A 13,289-nucleotide genomic window follows, 5' to 3' on the forward strand; every position below is an offset into this window, starting at 1 on the left:
ATGTAGCTTAACATTAGTTTTGCTGCTGACAGAAAGTATCTTGTTGGGACCTTAAGAATGAATTGAAACCTCAAGTTCCGTTAAGTTGGACTTCTTTTTTCTTTTTCCCGGAGGGGCTAATTATACTTGAATTTGATAACTAATACTTCTAGTACCGTGTAATGAACCGAAAATGGCAAAAGCAGTGTAGACAAACAAGCGTACACTACCTAAACCATTCCCCATGAACAGTGAAAAGAATGACAGCCGTCCATGTTGTTCCCTGTCGGACAAATTCACAAATACACATCTGACACTCAGCAATGTAGAATCGCAGATTAAAATGCTAAGAGAGCTGCTAGAAGAGTAGATAATGACAACCTAAGCAATTAGAAAAAAAAAATCCGACCTAAAAATTCTTGATACTTGTCTGAAATATGAATGAACCATGTTATTCCCCTCTGTTGCAGAAATGTGAGTGTCTATAATTTATTCAGTTATTTTTGAGTGCGGAATGACAAATTCTAATAGAATCAACCGGCTTTCTAAAAAGGATTAGAATGATCATAAAAGTTCATTTGACATTAATATAAAAAATTCACAATCCTTGACACTGGTCATGTATGAATCCACCATGTGAGTATCATGTTTTTGAAATACTCAAATACATGTTCTTTATTTTATACAAACATTTTTATAAAAGAATTACAGATTGTAATACAAAAAGAATTGCTAATAACTTTGACCACACAAATTCATAACTACTTACAAACATAATTCATATGCGCGACTTTAAAGCATGCCCAAAATGAGACTTTACTCCCTCTCAGTTTCAACTTCTTCCGCTAATCAAATAGAAGTAAATTTCAAAGAAATTAACTGTCTGAAATTATCACAACTGCTAAGTGAGATGGTCTCCGCATGCTGGCATTTCAGCAGAGAATAGAGCGGGCCTCAACTACTGAACGAGGCGGATCCAAGTCTTTATCCTGAAGAGAGTTCCCTTGCAATTTCTGCATTTCTGAAGCAAAGATATCATCTATAATCTGCAACTCATAAACAACTTTCAAAATTAGTCCATGCACAAATGCGCATAGTGTAATTGCGCCAAAATTTTGTGCAACTATACCATAATCAACATAAGCTTACCCCCAGAGCATAATCAGATCCTCTGTACCAGACTTTGTTCTCTTTTCGGCTCTCAAGAAAGCTCAATACAATCTAATCAAAAATCGAAATAGATTTGTAAGACAATCAAAGAAAATAACAAGAGGACAAATAACATTTGACACATGAAGTCTTTTTTTTTTTTTGACACCTGTCCCATTCTATCCCAAAAACCACGGCAAATTGCTACAAAAATCCTGCTGGAAAAGACGTCGTGCAGATTGTGTATTGAATCTGTTATCTGCAAACACAGGGCCTGCATCCTCTCTCGAATATCAGCTCCACCCTCAGCCTCTTTTGTTTCTTCAAGAATTTTCTTAAGCCTCGTGTTTCGGGTAGCTTGCGCCTGAAAACCAATCATGTGTCACTCTTTAAGTACGTAGACCATAAACCAACCAAATATGTATTGCTTAAACGTGATGAAGTCATTTGGAAATATCTGGACACTCCACGAAAGCAGATAGGGCATGTTGAGCAATACTGACATTGCTGACAAGCTTCTCCACGATGGCTTGCATATATTTCTTGTATTTTTTCCTCAACATCACAGTAATTCCATTCATCTGCTCTCCAAAAATTGGATTGCCGTCACCAGGTCTCAAAAATAATGCCCAAGATTTTAAAACATCCTCAACTCTGCAGTGCAATATCTCCAGTATTCTTTTCACGGTACACAGAAAAGTTCCCAACTGCGACGATCAAACAATAATAGATATAATTAAAAAAATACAAGAACTTTTACTGGAATAGATTTTGGTGGTGTATGTAAATTATATACTTGACTGGGAACGAGATAAACTGCAGTAGAGTGTCGCCTTGTCAACTTTTGCACTTGCTTTTCAAGTATTTTTGGGATACCATCTTTCAAAGGCATCAGGACATCATTGTATTGCTTCTCTAGCGTTTTCATAATTGCCCGTTCAATGTCAGCAACAACCTAAAAGAGACAATTCTTTTAACATTACAAGGAATCTGGCTAACCACCAAAGGTAGCATTTGAAAAAGATACTGATAATGAAGAGGATATGATAGCCATGAATAGAGCTAAATTGCTTACACTTTCTAAGCTCAGCAAGTATTGAGGCCACCTATTGATTACCACCTGATACTCAAGTAAACTCTCCTTGATTTGATCATACATAGTCTCAACAAATGGTGATGTTGAGCAAATTGTTGATATTCCAGAGCATGCTACCTGCAAAATGTAATTTCCAGTTAAAGAAAAATGGACAATTTGTTCCTACATTGGTTAGGCTGACAGTAAGCTAAGATTAAGCCATGGGTTATGAATAGGATTTTAACTTGTTAGCGCTCAAGTTAACTTATAATTTGCCAGGAAATAGAAAAAGATTTCTTTTTTTTTTTTAATATGAGAGAGAGAGAGAGAGAGAGAGAGAGAGAGAGAGAGAGAGAGAGAGAGAGAGACCTTCTCTGCCTTGCAAAGTTCAAGAAAGTGCAGTCGGGCATCTTGAATCCAAACCATTATGTAGTTATGGAATAAATCTTTTGAAACTACCCCTCCATGCACTGGCCTAGAAAACAAAGGGGCATACAAGGTTAGATATAGGCTTGACAAGGAATAACTCCCATGGATCCTCTCAGCTCAGCTAAGACTTCTGTATGGGTGAACATCGGTCATTACATTACACCAAGAGAACATTATCCAGCGAACATACCACACTATCTAGTTCCAACACAATACATGTACTGAAGTTATTTGACGTAACTCTTACCTGATATTCCATGAGTCAAGATTTCTTTCAAAATCAGCTGCTGCAATCAACAGTTCTGTCACATGCGGTGAGGGCTTGGCTGGAGGGCAAGCAGAAAGAAAGCCTCTAAGCCTTTTGCAGAGCTCAATGCTATAAAGAGAAGCAGCTATATTTGGCAGATCAATGGAACTGAAATAAAATGAACAATCAATACCACGAAAAAGAAAAGCAAGAAATTTGGTAGAAGTTATTCTGCATGTTTGCCTTCATTCACTTGTTATGAGTGGCTACAAAGATACGGAAATCATACCTGGGAAGTATATGCTGATTGTGAATCTTGATATCTGCCTGAATCTCATTGCTAATGTTTATACATAAAGTTTTCATTTTGAGATAAGCTGTGGATATGGTCACTGAATCTGTGTATAGTCCATCGGAGTTGCCTGACATGAACTCATCAGTGTCTGCCATATGTCGCCTACATCTCTTTGCAGCTGCAGTCTGTAAACAAATGCAGCTTTCTTTTGATCTACCTTTGTTTTGAAAAATAAAGAAGACAAAATCTCAACAAGAGACTAGAAGGATTTCAAGTTTAGTTCTCTTAAAGGTTTCTTTACCAAGTTAATAATAATTTTTCGGTCTTTAAGAAAGAAAAAAGAAAGAAAATAAAGGGACACAATTTGCTTAACTTAGAAGTCTCAGGAAGGTGAAAAGAAAAAAATAATGGCTGTAGAAAGTCAACAATGAACTTGCAGATGGATGAACAGGCACTGTTCTTTTAAAGCCAATGTTATTTATAAATCTTTATACAGAAGCTTTTAACATGAAACTTTTTCTCTACTATTACATGTTAAAACTTGTAGGTCTTGTAAAAGGAATCGATACTTCAATAAATTCTGTAACCTACTGTATGTTTTTAAAGAAATGCATGATTTGCAATTCTTCAAAAATTAATGTTTGTCAAACGAAGTGTATTATTGTTACATAAACCTCCAAAGTTAAAATAGAAAAATATTATTTTTTGTCTTTAATCTGTGAGTTTAGTGATGTTGTGTCCTCTGCTGCGTTTACAATTTTGTTGCTAAACATGGAACAAAAATCTAAGATTTATTGATTTAAGGACTAAATTAAATACAATATATGACTGGTCCGCTACAAATTGGGGCATGTGCATGACTACAAACACCAAGTTTATCTTTAATACTTAAAATTTCATAGAAAGAGATACATGGAAACTAAATTTTGATGGTCTATGAACGCCCTCAGGTTTGCTGCATGTATATAGAGGCAGGCAGGTAAGCACAAAAATAAATTTAATATGTATGACCAGCATTTAGTTTATAGCACCAATTAACCACCCAGCAAAGCCTCTAGAAAAAAAAAAATTGATGTGATTTGCTTAATTAAGTGAAGTGAACAAAAATGAAGAAGAAGAACATCGATACGTGTCAAAATTAGATGCTGGTTAGAATAGTCATTTTCTTTATATTTCAATGGCCAACTAGGAGATTATGTTAAAATCCAACAGAAAAGCTCAAGTTTACATACGTGAGGATTTGGCCCATGTGTATTTAAGGCAATCTAACATCTCTTGGCCTTTCAATATGGGACTATTTCTGCAGCTCCAGCACCCCTCACACATGGAGAACCCACAGACGAGACCTTCACAAGGGCGAGAGACATGGAACCAAGAGAGTGGAGCGAAAGGGAGATGACTAAGGGATGATTGGCCCTGATACCATGTTAAAATCCGACTCAAAAAATTAAGCTGACGGGTGGATGGGTCCATGTGTATTTTAGGCCATCTAACAATCCTTTGCCCTTCCATTGTGTGACTATTCCCACATCTCTAAGAGATTTGAAATCCAAAATCCAATTGTTACATTGTACGCACACGTGTAGTTGGGTTGGGTTACAGGTGGAGCCCATTAGTATTCTTACATTTTACAGACACATATCTAGTTGGGTGGATGGGCAATGAGGAGTCTTCGTTTGAGGTCTTCCTGTGATTATTACTCTGCTTGATGTGTAGAAACTCTCCTAACACTCCCTAGACTTGTATTATGTATATACATGGTTTTACACATTATGGGGATTGGCTGAAAGACACTTCGCATTTTAGTCTCAATCAGTTGCAAAGAACATAAACAATTTTGTTTTTCACTCCATTTAATGGTTCAATCCAATAATCAACATATGGATCATTTATTGCATGCAAATATTTTATGATATGGAGCAGATGACCTAGGTATTTACATGTGCCTAGAAATTTATTTGCGAATGCTGCTTTAATCATTCGCAACGGGTCAACACTACCAGATAAAGTTAATTAATTTATGATATTTAATATTGTTTGATAAATTAATGATAAGAAATCAATAATTAACAATATGAATATTTTTCTTTAAAGAATAACAGTGGGAGATTCGCCAATCATTTCATAGAAATGATGGAAGAACTACCAACATTGAAACATTTGGGAAGCACCACCCAAGGTCTGAACACAGAACATCATTCTACTGGAAAAGGTGCCAATGTTCTCATATCAATGTTGAAACACATAGGGATACCCTATGCAAGATTCGAACAAAAAGCCTCCTCATAATCGAAAAGGCATGAAATTATTGGTTGTAGCCCTGTTTGTAATCAACAATTTGACTTCATGTTCATGCAAACTATAACAATTGATAATGTGTTTGATGCAGGAACAATAAACAAAGGAAAGAAAATGTCACATTACATGCTACATCGCATGGGTAGAAGTTTAATTGAGGTAACAAGCATGATATATGCCAGGTATTCTAAAATGTAAATGGTGAATAACTAGATTAAAAATTACTTTATAATAATGGAAAACTTCTAAGATATGAAATTTCTGTTTTTCAAGAAAATTGCAAAGCTAACGACATCCATCTGATAACTGACCTGCAAATAGTTTCTCAGTATATTTTGAGCTTCGTGAGAGAGAATGTCATGCAGAAGGGTAAATATTTGCACAGCAGGAATTAAAGCTGGTGCAGCAGATTCCAGTATTGGATCAAACATGTCTGTCAGTCCTGTAGGCGAGAGGTCATCTAATGACTTGTAATTTTCAAATGTGGTTGCTAGTAGCATCTTGATTTGTTCTTCACAATCTAATAATATGCTTCTCTGCAGAACATGAAACCAAAAGGTACCATGTGAGTTTGCTTAATTTTGAAGATGCATTACAAGGATTTAGGAAATGCCAGAAAAGCGAGAGTGGACTAAGACACTTCTTGTTGTTTAGAACAGCATAGAGTATTGAATGACTGTCAACACAAGTTGCAATTTTCAAACAATTCTTTACAGATAATGTGTCTTAACCATGAATTGATAATTTCCTTAATTCTGAGCTTATATCAGATGGATTAGCCATACTAGAGGCACTAAGTTAAAATCTCGATCGGTGATGTTAATTTGCATTGATATCATGAAGGTGCAAACATGTTAGTAGATATACTATGCTTGAATTCCAATTGTGAGCATATGTTTAAAGAGACAAAGAGAACCATTTGAAATTGTAGAATGTCTATAAGGAGTTTTATAGCTATTGCATTGCCTTCACAGAAAACAGAACTTGTCCAACAGTTACTAGACAGAAGAATGAACATAAAAGTCAGGATGACAATTTTATCAGTGCATCACAGAGAGCAAAAACAAAAAAGAAGAACAAGAACAAGAAAGAAAGGGGGAAAACCTCTTGTCTTGTTAGAATCTTTTCATCACGAGCCCTTATGATGGGCAAGAGCAGCTCATAAATGAGCTCTAGACAATCCTTTGTTGGTGTTGCAATATTCATGATGTATGAAAGATACCTAGAGAGAATTGCCACATAAAAAGAACATTAGGATCTTTACTTGCAAACGGTTCACATATAGGGTGCAGTTCATATACTAAGTACCTTAGCTTTGTATATGCCTCAGATACTCCATAATAGTCAGCAAATTCATTCAAAAGCCACCTCCATGCACCATTTATGTGCAAATTTTTTGGATGAAGATGCTGTGCTCGTGTTGCTGCCTCCAATACTAGATCATATATGACTGTTTCCACGACAGGGCCTCCCTGCAACAAATGGCAGGACCATCCATCATGGCTAGGCAAAGAAGGCTTAATGAAGACATAAAATTTTTGATAATCCTTGCCCAATGAGAACTTATGATGAAGGGAGAACTTCAAAAGCTTAATTTTGATAAATATCTGCATGTGTTTCAATGGATACTGTTTTCACAATTTAGGCTTTAGAACACCTCAGTGTTTCAAAATGAAAGGAAAAGAAAGCTATTTTAATGGACCAGAGCTCTACCTTTGCACCGCTTATCTTGTCAGATGGACCAGAAATACAGATGGAGAGCTGAACATTTCCTACACATCCATGATCATCTTGGTATAATGGCCACCACCTTATTATTTCTCCCTGCTTAATTTGTAGCATCAATTAAATAACTACACTTAGTTCTGATGATGTTAACAGAAACCCCAAATCAGGAGATGGCCAGTCAAAGATAAAAGAACAGATACATACATGACTATCGATCAACGATGACATTTGAATTATTGCATGGCCCTGTTTAACCGTGTTGATATCCTGGACCTCTACCAGAAGAGCATCTGCTTGACTCTCTGGATAACTGAAAACAGATGTGCAAGTTAGTAGTTCCTAAACAACAAATTATGCAATAATAGAATCCCATAATTTGATATGTGAAGAAGACGGTTTGTATAGCTGCTGATCTGAACGATTAGGTTGTCATTTTTCCTCAAATGATTAACATGCACAGTAATATTAGAGTTCAAGTATCCAACTTACAAGACATGAGAATCACCAGTTCCAGGTTTCAAGCAGACTTGAGAATTGGAGCCTGCAAGTGCATCTTCACTGGAGCTTTTCAACTGTAAGAAGCATGATAAAACTTCTGCAAAAATGGAAAAAGAAAATATCAGCAACACTAGCAATCAAAAAGACCAACATATATCCAGGCTCAACTAGATGGAAAAGTTCAGCTTCAAACCTTCAGGTGAAACTGGAAATGAAGTTGCTTTCAATGAATTAATGTGACTTTTCAACATTGTAGAGACATGTCTAACATATTCAACTCCGACTTGCATATATATAGATCTATAAGAAGACGTGGCCCGAAGCTTTTTTCTTTGAGGTATGATGCGAATTTTTTTCACTAGTACAAGCAGTGAGAAGATTGTTGTTAAAACTCTCAGCATAGGTATATTAGAGGAATAGTGCATACAAATATCTGGTCGGATTACACATGTTAGAAAGGAGAAAATTGACAAGAATTGTAGAATTGCTCCCCTACTTTTAAAGCAATAAAGCAACGTAATTCATGCAATATCTACAAAGAGTCAAATTTCATGCGATAAAGCAATGTATGATGCAAATTTTTTTCACTATTACAAGCAGTGAGAAGATTGTTGTTAAAACTCTGAGAATACGTATATTAAAGGAACAATGCACATAAATATCTGGTAGGATTACAGATGTTAGAAAGAAGAAAGTTGACAAGAATTTTGGAATTGCTCCCCTACTTTTAAAGCAATAAAGCAACGTAATTCATGCAATATCTACAAAAGAGTCAAATTTAATGGCTTCAGCATTACAGGTTCCTAGAATGCTTGCTGCAATGGTTGATTCATTTGTCATTTTAAGTTGTAGGAATCTAGCCACGTTCATAATGTAAAGGGATAAAAGCATTGCAAGCCTCATGGTTTGGCATTTTAAGCCGAACATGTTAAATATAATAAAAGATTGTGGGATAAGTATTTAACATCAAAATATCATGCTAATTGATTCATAAGTTGCATTATGCAGTTGGTGAAAGAGCATATATATATTTTTATATGTTAAGGAGGCCTTACCTTCCACCTCAATCTGTCCGATCACCTTCCTCCCTTTCATAGTGCAAGTTACTTCTTTGTTATCAGCATGCCTTCCTTCCTCCTGAATTAGACCATGAGGTTGCAATAAATACTTCTGTAATCTGTAAAAAAAGAGAAAAAATTAATTCTCATTATCTAGAACTACATAAATTAAAAAGAACAACTGAACAAAAGGACTTTCATAAAGTAGCAGCAACTAGAAACTAGTACCCGAAGGCATTGCGCAGAGCCATGCATTCATCTCGAAGGAATTCTGGAGCCTCCATACAGTTCCTTGCCCATGCATTGAGACACAGCCGGAAGCATGCATCGTAAGCTATAAAAGTTTGCCAAGCGCTCCGAACACTGCTGCAATAAACAGGTCAACCAAAAAGAAAGAGGCATAATTAATTTCTTTAAGCAATGACAGGGCAAAGACACCAAAGTTATAGAGTAATTGTTAGGGCTCGAGGCTATTGGAATGTATCATAGCTAAACAACAGCACCTGGTAGTGTAGCTTGGTATCTGAGCAGCCAAATTTGTTTGCCAAGAAGGCATCTGCACATCCCTCTCTCCAGAAATGGATCTAAGTTCAAATTCCATTGATAAATAAAAAATAATGTCAATAATAAATGCTGATGGCCACATGAAACCAGTACTTTGTGTCCCTAAGGAAAGCAAACTTACGTACCTTGCGGGCACCTCATCAACTTTCTGCGACTCTGTTCCCAGATCTGGTCGGACCTCAATGCTCTCAAAATTCAACTTTGTTCCAACTGATTAGTGCATCCGTTCGTTAGTTTGATTCGTTTATGCTATAAATCAAGCTTGAGTCTCATGACTGGAACCTATACATGCTTACCCTCTATATCTGTGTTACTTCCTCCTCCTCCATGTCCCTCAATGGGAGGTGCACTGGGTGTTCCTACTTCTTGAAACCTCTGCACCGTAGATTCTTTAAAAGGATAATCCTGTGGTCAAAAAAGCAAATGAAACTAATAAAAAGGAATGACATAGCCTTGCTTTTTGAGAATTTTTTTTCTGTCAAAAAAAAAAAAAGAACTAGTGAAGCAGTAAATTTATTTATGACACTTGTGCTCATGACCATTCATGATTTCTGAATGCTAGTTATATCACACATATTTTATCCATTCAGCAAAGTCTTAATTGTAGCGGATATAGTAATGCATACATGTGAACTGGGGAACCCATCTTGCTCATGATTATGAGCGATATCACCTGAGATGGAACTTCTATCAGCAATCCTCCTAGCACCATAAGTACATGTGACATGTCTTTCCACTTCAACTCTCAAATTCTCCTTGGAAAGTCCACGCAGCAATGTTCTCTGAAGTGTGCTGTCTGATCCTCTTGTCAGCTCGTGGCTCAATACTACACTGGAATCGATCTCGTCCTCATAACTTTGGTTCTTTGGCTTCTCAAACAGGTCAGAGTCACTAGAGGCTAAACCATCCTCCTCAAAAGTGTCGGAATAATTCACATAGGAGTCTTCTGGAACGGAAGCCACACTCTCATCATCTTCTGAATCACATAAGTCAGGGCGAGGCCCTAGCAAACCAGAATGGAATTTTACTGGTGGCAAAACTTTTGGTGATAAAAAGTTATTGCTTTTGTATATCAAGGGTTGATTCGACACCGAATCCAGGGGATATTTCTCTATCAGAGGAGAACGAGGCTGTGGATCAGCATCAGATCCCTGCACAGATCAAAAAAAGATTCACAAAAAATAGATTATGCACCTTCCTGTTAAGGTCCGGAAACCAAATTCCAATGACTGCGCCAAGAAATCCACTCAAATCAACGCACTTAAGGAGAGCGTGTATGTTTTATTTGCTATGCCCAAAAAACCATGTTCTTTAATGGCAGAACATTAAATTTCTGGTTGACAACTGAAGAGAAACCATGATCCAATACTTTCAGCATCAATACACAGAAACTTAGTTATTATTTTCTAATACTAAATAACCAAATGACCAAAGATTAATCAAAAATCAAGATAAGTCGTGTAAACTACAGCAAATAGAAAAGAAAGGAAATAAAAAATCAACCACGAAAGAATTTTTCGAAAGGAAATAAAAAATCAACCACGAAAGAATTCGTCAAGTGATTTTAGGAGTTGGAAACTGACAAGCCCTACGTAGCAGAGCTATATTAAACAATATTAAAAAAGCTAAAGCGAATCAGAGACCAAATCATTTCTCTTAGCAGATATAGAGACAAGAACTTGAAGAGAAATGATGGTGGATCATTTAATTCATATAGATAACCCATTAAAAGATTCCCGATTGGAAGAAACAAGAAACCCATTTTTCAAGAGAAAAAGCAGCGCCTTGCAATCGAAGCCTAAGAAACAAGAAATTAAAGAAAGCCGGAACAACAAATAAAGAAGTGATCGCAAGAAACTTAATTATGGGAAATAAAAAGAGATCAAGAAGCCCCATAATAAATCAAGAAAGACCAAAACTTCAGCTTCTATGGGGAAAAAGAACAAAAAAAGGAAACAAGAAATTAGGGCTTTAAGCAAGGAGCTAGGGTTGCTCGACCTGGTTGATCCAGTTGATTGCCTTCTCGTCCAGCCCTTCGGTGAACATCTCCTAGGGATTATTCTTTAAAGAATGAAAGAAAGAGGCAGTGGAAGGAATCGACCGGACTGAAAGAAACCAGGGTTTTTAAAGGACTCTCGAGCTGGGGGAGAGAGGGGGAGAGAGGTGGTGGGGAACGTGGAGGTAGGTCGTGGAGCTACTAACGGCTAGTTCGGAGGAAAGGAGGGCGACCTCCGGGGATTTGAAAGTCTGAGGCCGGATTACCCTGGGATGTGAGAGAAAATTACTAAAGAACCCGGGTTAAGGCGGTGCTTATAAAGAGCGCGGAGCGAAACGGAACGGACGGGGAGATAAAACTTTGAACGGTGATTAGCATGCGCTCGAATGTGAACGCGCATGGCAATCGAGCTTGAAATCTTCACATCTGCCGTGTAAAATATACGTATATCAGTATATATAATAATTATGACAACTGCGGTACGTGTAAAACTTTTTTTAAAAATAATAAAAGAGTTTTTGATGGATGGCTTTGCAAATATAAAAATGGACCGTAGAGAATGCATCCGCGTAGAATGCAGCGAGCCATAGGTGCATTATTAGTTAACGAGTGACTGTGGATCACCAGAACGGAGCTTTAGCTATGTAAAGACCAGTCCCGCTCCCAACTCGGAGATGACCTGCAGCTACTCCTGCTTCAGGAGGAAAAACTAATTCAAACCCCTAAACCCCAGCATTTCTCCACTAGGAGAGCAAAGAGAAAGGATAGAGACAAATCTGAAACCTGAGTTGGTGTCTGATATAGCATAAAATCAATCTATCTATAGTGGGTGGATACATGACAAGCAATTTAGAAAAAGTTTGGATTTTGGATGGTTACAACTCCATAATTAAGAGAATTCAAAAGCAGGAGGATGGTTATAGCTCATAAGATAGAAGGTTATAACTCATTCCTTAATTTTTGCCTCTAATTGTAGCAGGTTCGTGCTCCCTTACTTATATAAATAGAGCCAAAGGACTCTAAAAGAACAGATCTTCAAAAGAAGAAACTTTTATAGCTTAAAATTCTCACGATGAAAAACTCTTAAACTCTCATCTATCATTTTACTTTTTTTTTTTTTTTTTTAGCATGTCAATAGATCTATGAGTTGCCGAGGTCTAGGTATAAACCAAGTTGAAGTAAAAGTCAAGACCCAAACTAAGGTGAAAGCTAAAGCTAAAGTAAAAGCCAAGTTGAAGTAAAAGTCAAGATTGAGATCGGGGTGAAGGCCAAAAATGATGCGATGACTGAGGCTAAAATGAAAGTCAAGACTAAGGTGAAAGCTAAGATCAAGGTGATGATCAAGGCCAAAGTGAAAACTAAGATTAAGGCTAAGACTAAGGTGATGACCAAGGCCAAAGTAAAAGTCAATATTGAGATGAGAAAATCGAGGTGAAAATCCAGGTCGAGCTATCAAGATGGAGGATGAAATAAAAAAAAAATCAAGCTATCAAGTCAGAGGTCAAGGTGAGAAGTCGAAGATCTAACTCCCAAAAGCCAAACTCCATTTGAATTCCCAAAGTCCCAAGTCCAAGCTCTTAAAACTAACTTTAGAAGACTGAGGTGAGGAGCCCAAGACCGAATTCCTTAGGCCAACCCGAGAAGACTGAGATGAAAAAACTAATCTGACAAAATCGAGATGAAAAGATCAACCTAAAAGGGTTGGGATAAAAAAGTTAAGATAAAATAATTAATCCGAGCATGACGGGATGAAAGCAGACTAAAATCAAGACAACCAAATCGAATAGGATAATATTCTATATTACTATAATCTTCTCTTATATTTTCTCTTTGTTGCTGTTATTCTAAATATTTATTGACTCAAGTATCGGAGGGCTCGATCAAAACCAATCTGACAAACTTTTTTCTTCATTTTATGTGCAGATCAATGTCTCTCTGCATATTGATTGGTGCCCTTCAAGCTACTATAGTCA

General features: G+C 36.8%; 1 protein-coding gene across 2 annotated transcripts; it reads right to left on the reverse strand.

Annotated features, from left to right (window-relative positions):
- Positions 1-552: 552 nt before the first annotated feature.
- Positions 553-11,558, reverse strand: LOC105060603 (uncharacterized). 2 transcript variants are annotated; one of them, XM_019845789.3, is made up of 23 exons: positions 11,319-11,558; positions 9,947-10,471; positions 9,617-9,725; positions 9,446-9,530; positions 9,260-9,340; positions 8,985-9,119; positions 8,754-8,875; positions 7,892-8,056; positions 7,690-7,795; positions 7,405-7,510; positions 7,186-7,296; positions 6,781-6,944; positions 6,577-6,694; positions 5,784-6,008; positions 3,169-3,359; positions 2,880-3,047; positions 2,573-2,678; positions 2,204-2,341; positions 1,925-2,083; positions 1,632-1,835; positions 1,298-1,492; positions 1,129-1,200; positions 553-1,025 (listed from the first exon to the last, which is right to left on the reverse strand). In XM_019845789.3, exons 1-23 carry the CDS (start codon positions 11,364-11,366, stop codon positions 912-914), a joined length of 3,447 nt encoding a protein of 1,148 aa, XP_019701348.1. In that variant the 5' UTR covers positions 11,367-11,558; the 3' UTR covers positions 553-911. The 2 variants fall into 2 exon arrangements, with proteins under 2 accessions (XP_019701348.1, XP_019701347.1); XM_019845788.3 differs by having other exon boundaries at positions 7,186-7,299.
- Positions 11,559-13,289: the final 1,731 nt, after the last annotated feature.

Source organism: Elaeis guineensis, chromosome 1, assembly GCF_000442705.2.
Source record: "Elaeis guineensis isolate ETL-2024a chromosome 1, EG11, whole genome shotgun sequence".
NCBI classification, from domain to species: domain Eukaryota; kingdom Viridiplantae; phylum Streptophyta; class Magnoliopsida; order Arecales; family Arecaceae; genus Elaeis; species Elaeis guineensis.

Excerpts from the sequence above, each read along its gene's own strand:
- LOC105060603 (XM_019845788.3), bottom strand. The coding sequence starts at position 11,366 with ATGTTCACCGAAGGGCTGGACGAGAAGGCAATCAACTGGATCAACCAG. Across the intron at positions 8,876-8,984 it reads GCTCTGCGCAATGCCTTCGG|ATTACAGAAGTATTTATTGC; the intron begins GTACTAGTTTCT and ends CTTTTTTTACAG. Across the intron at positions 1,836-1,924 it reads TTTATCTCGTTCCCAGTCAA|TTGGGAACTTTTCTGTGTAC; the intron begins GTATATAATTTA and ends TGATCGTCGCAG.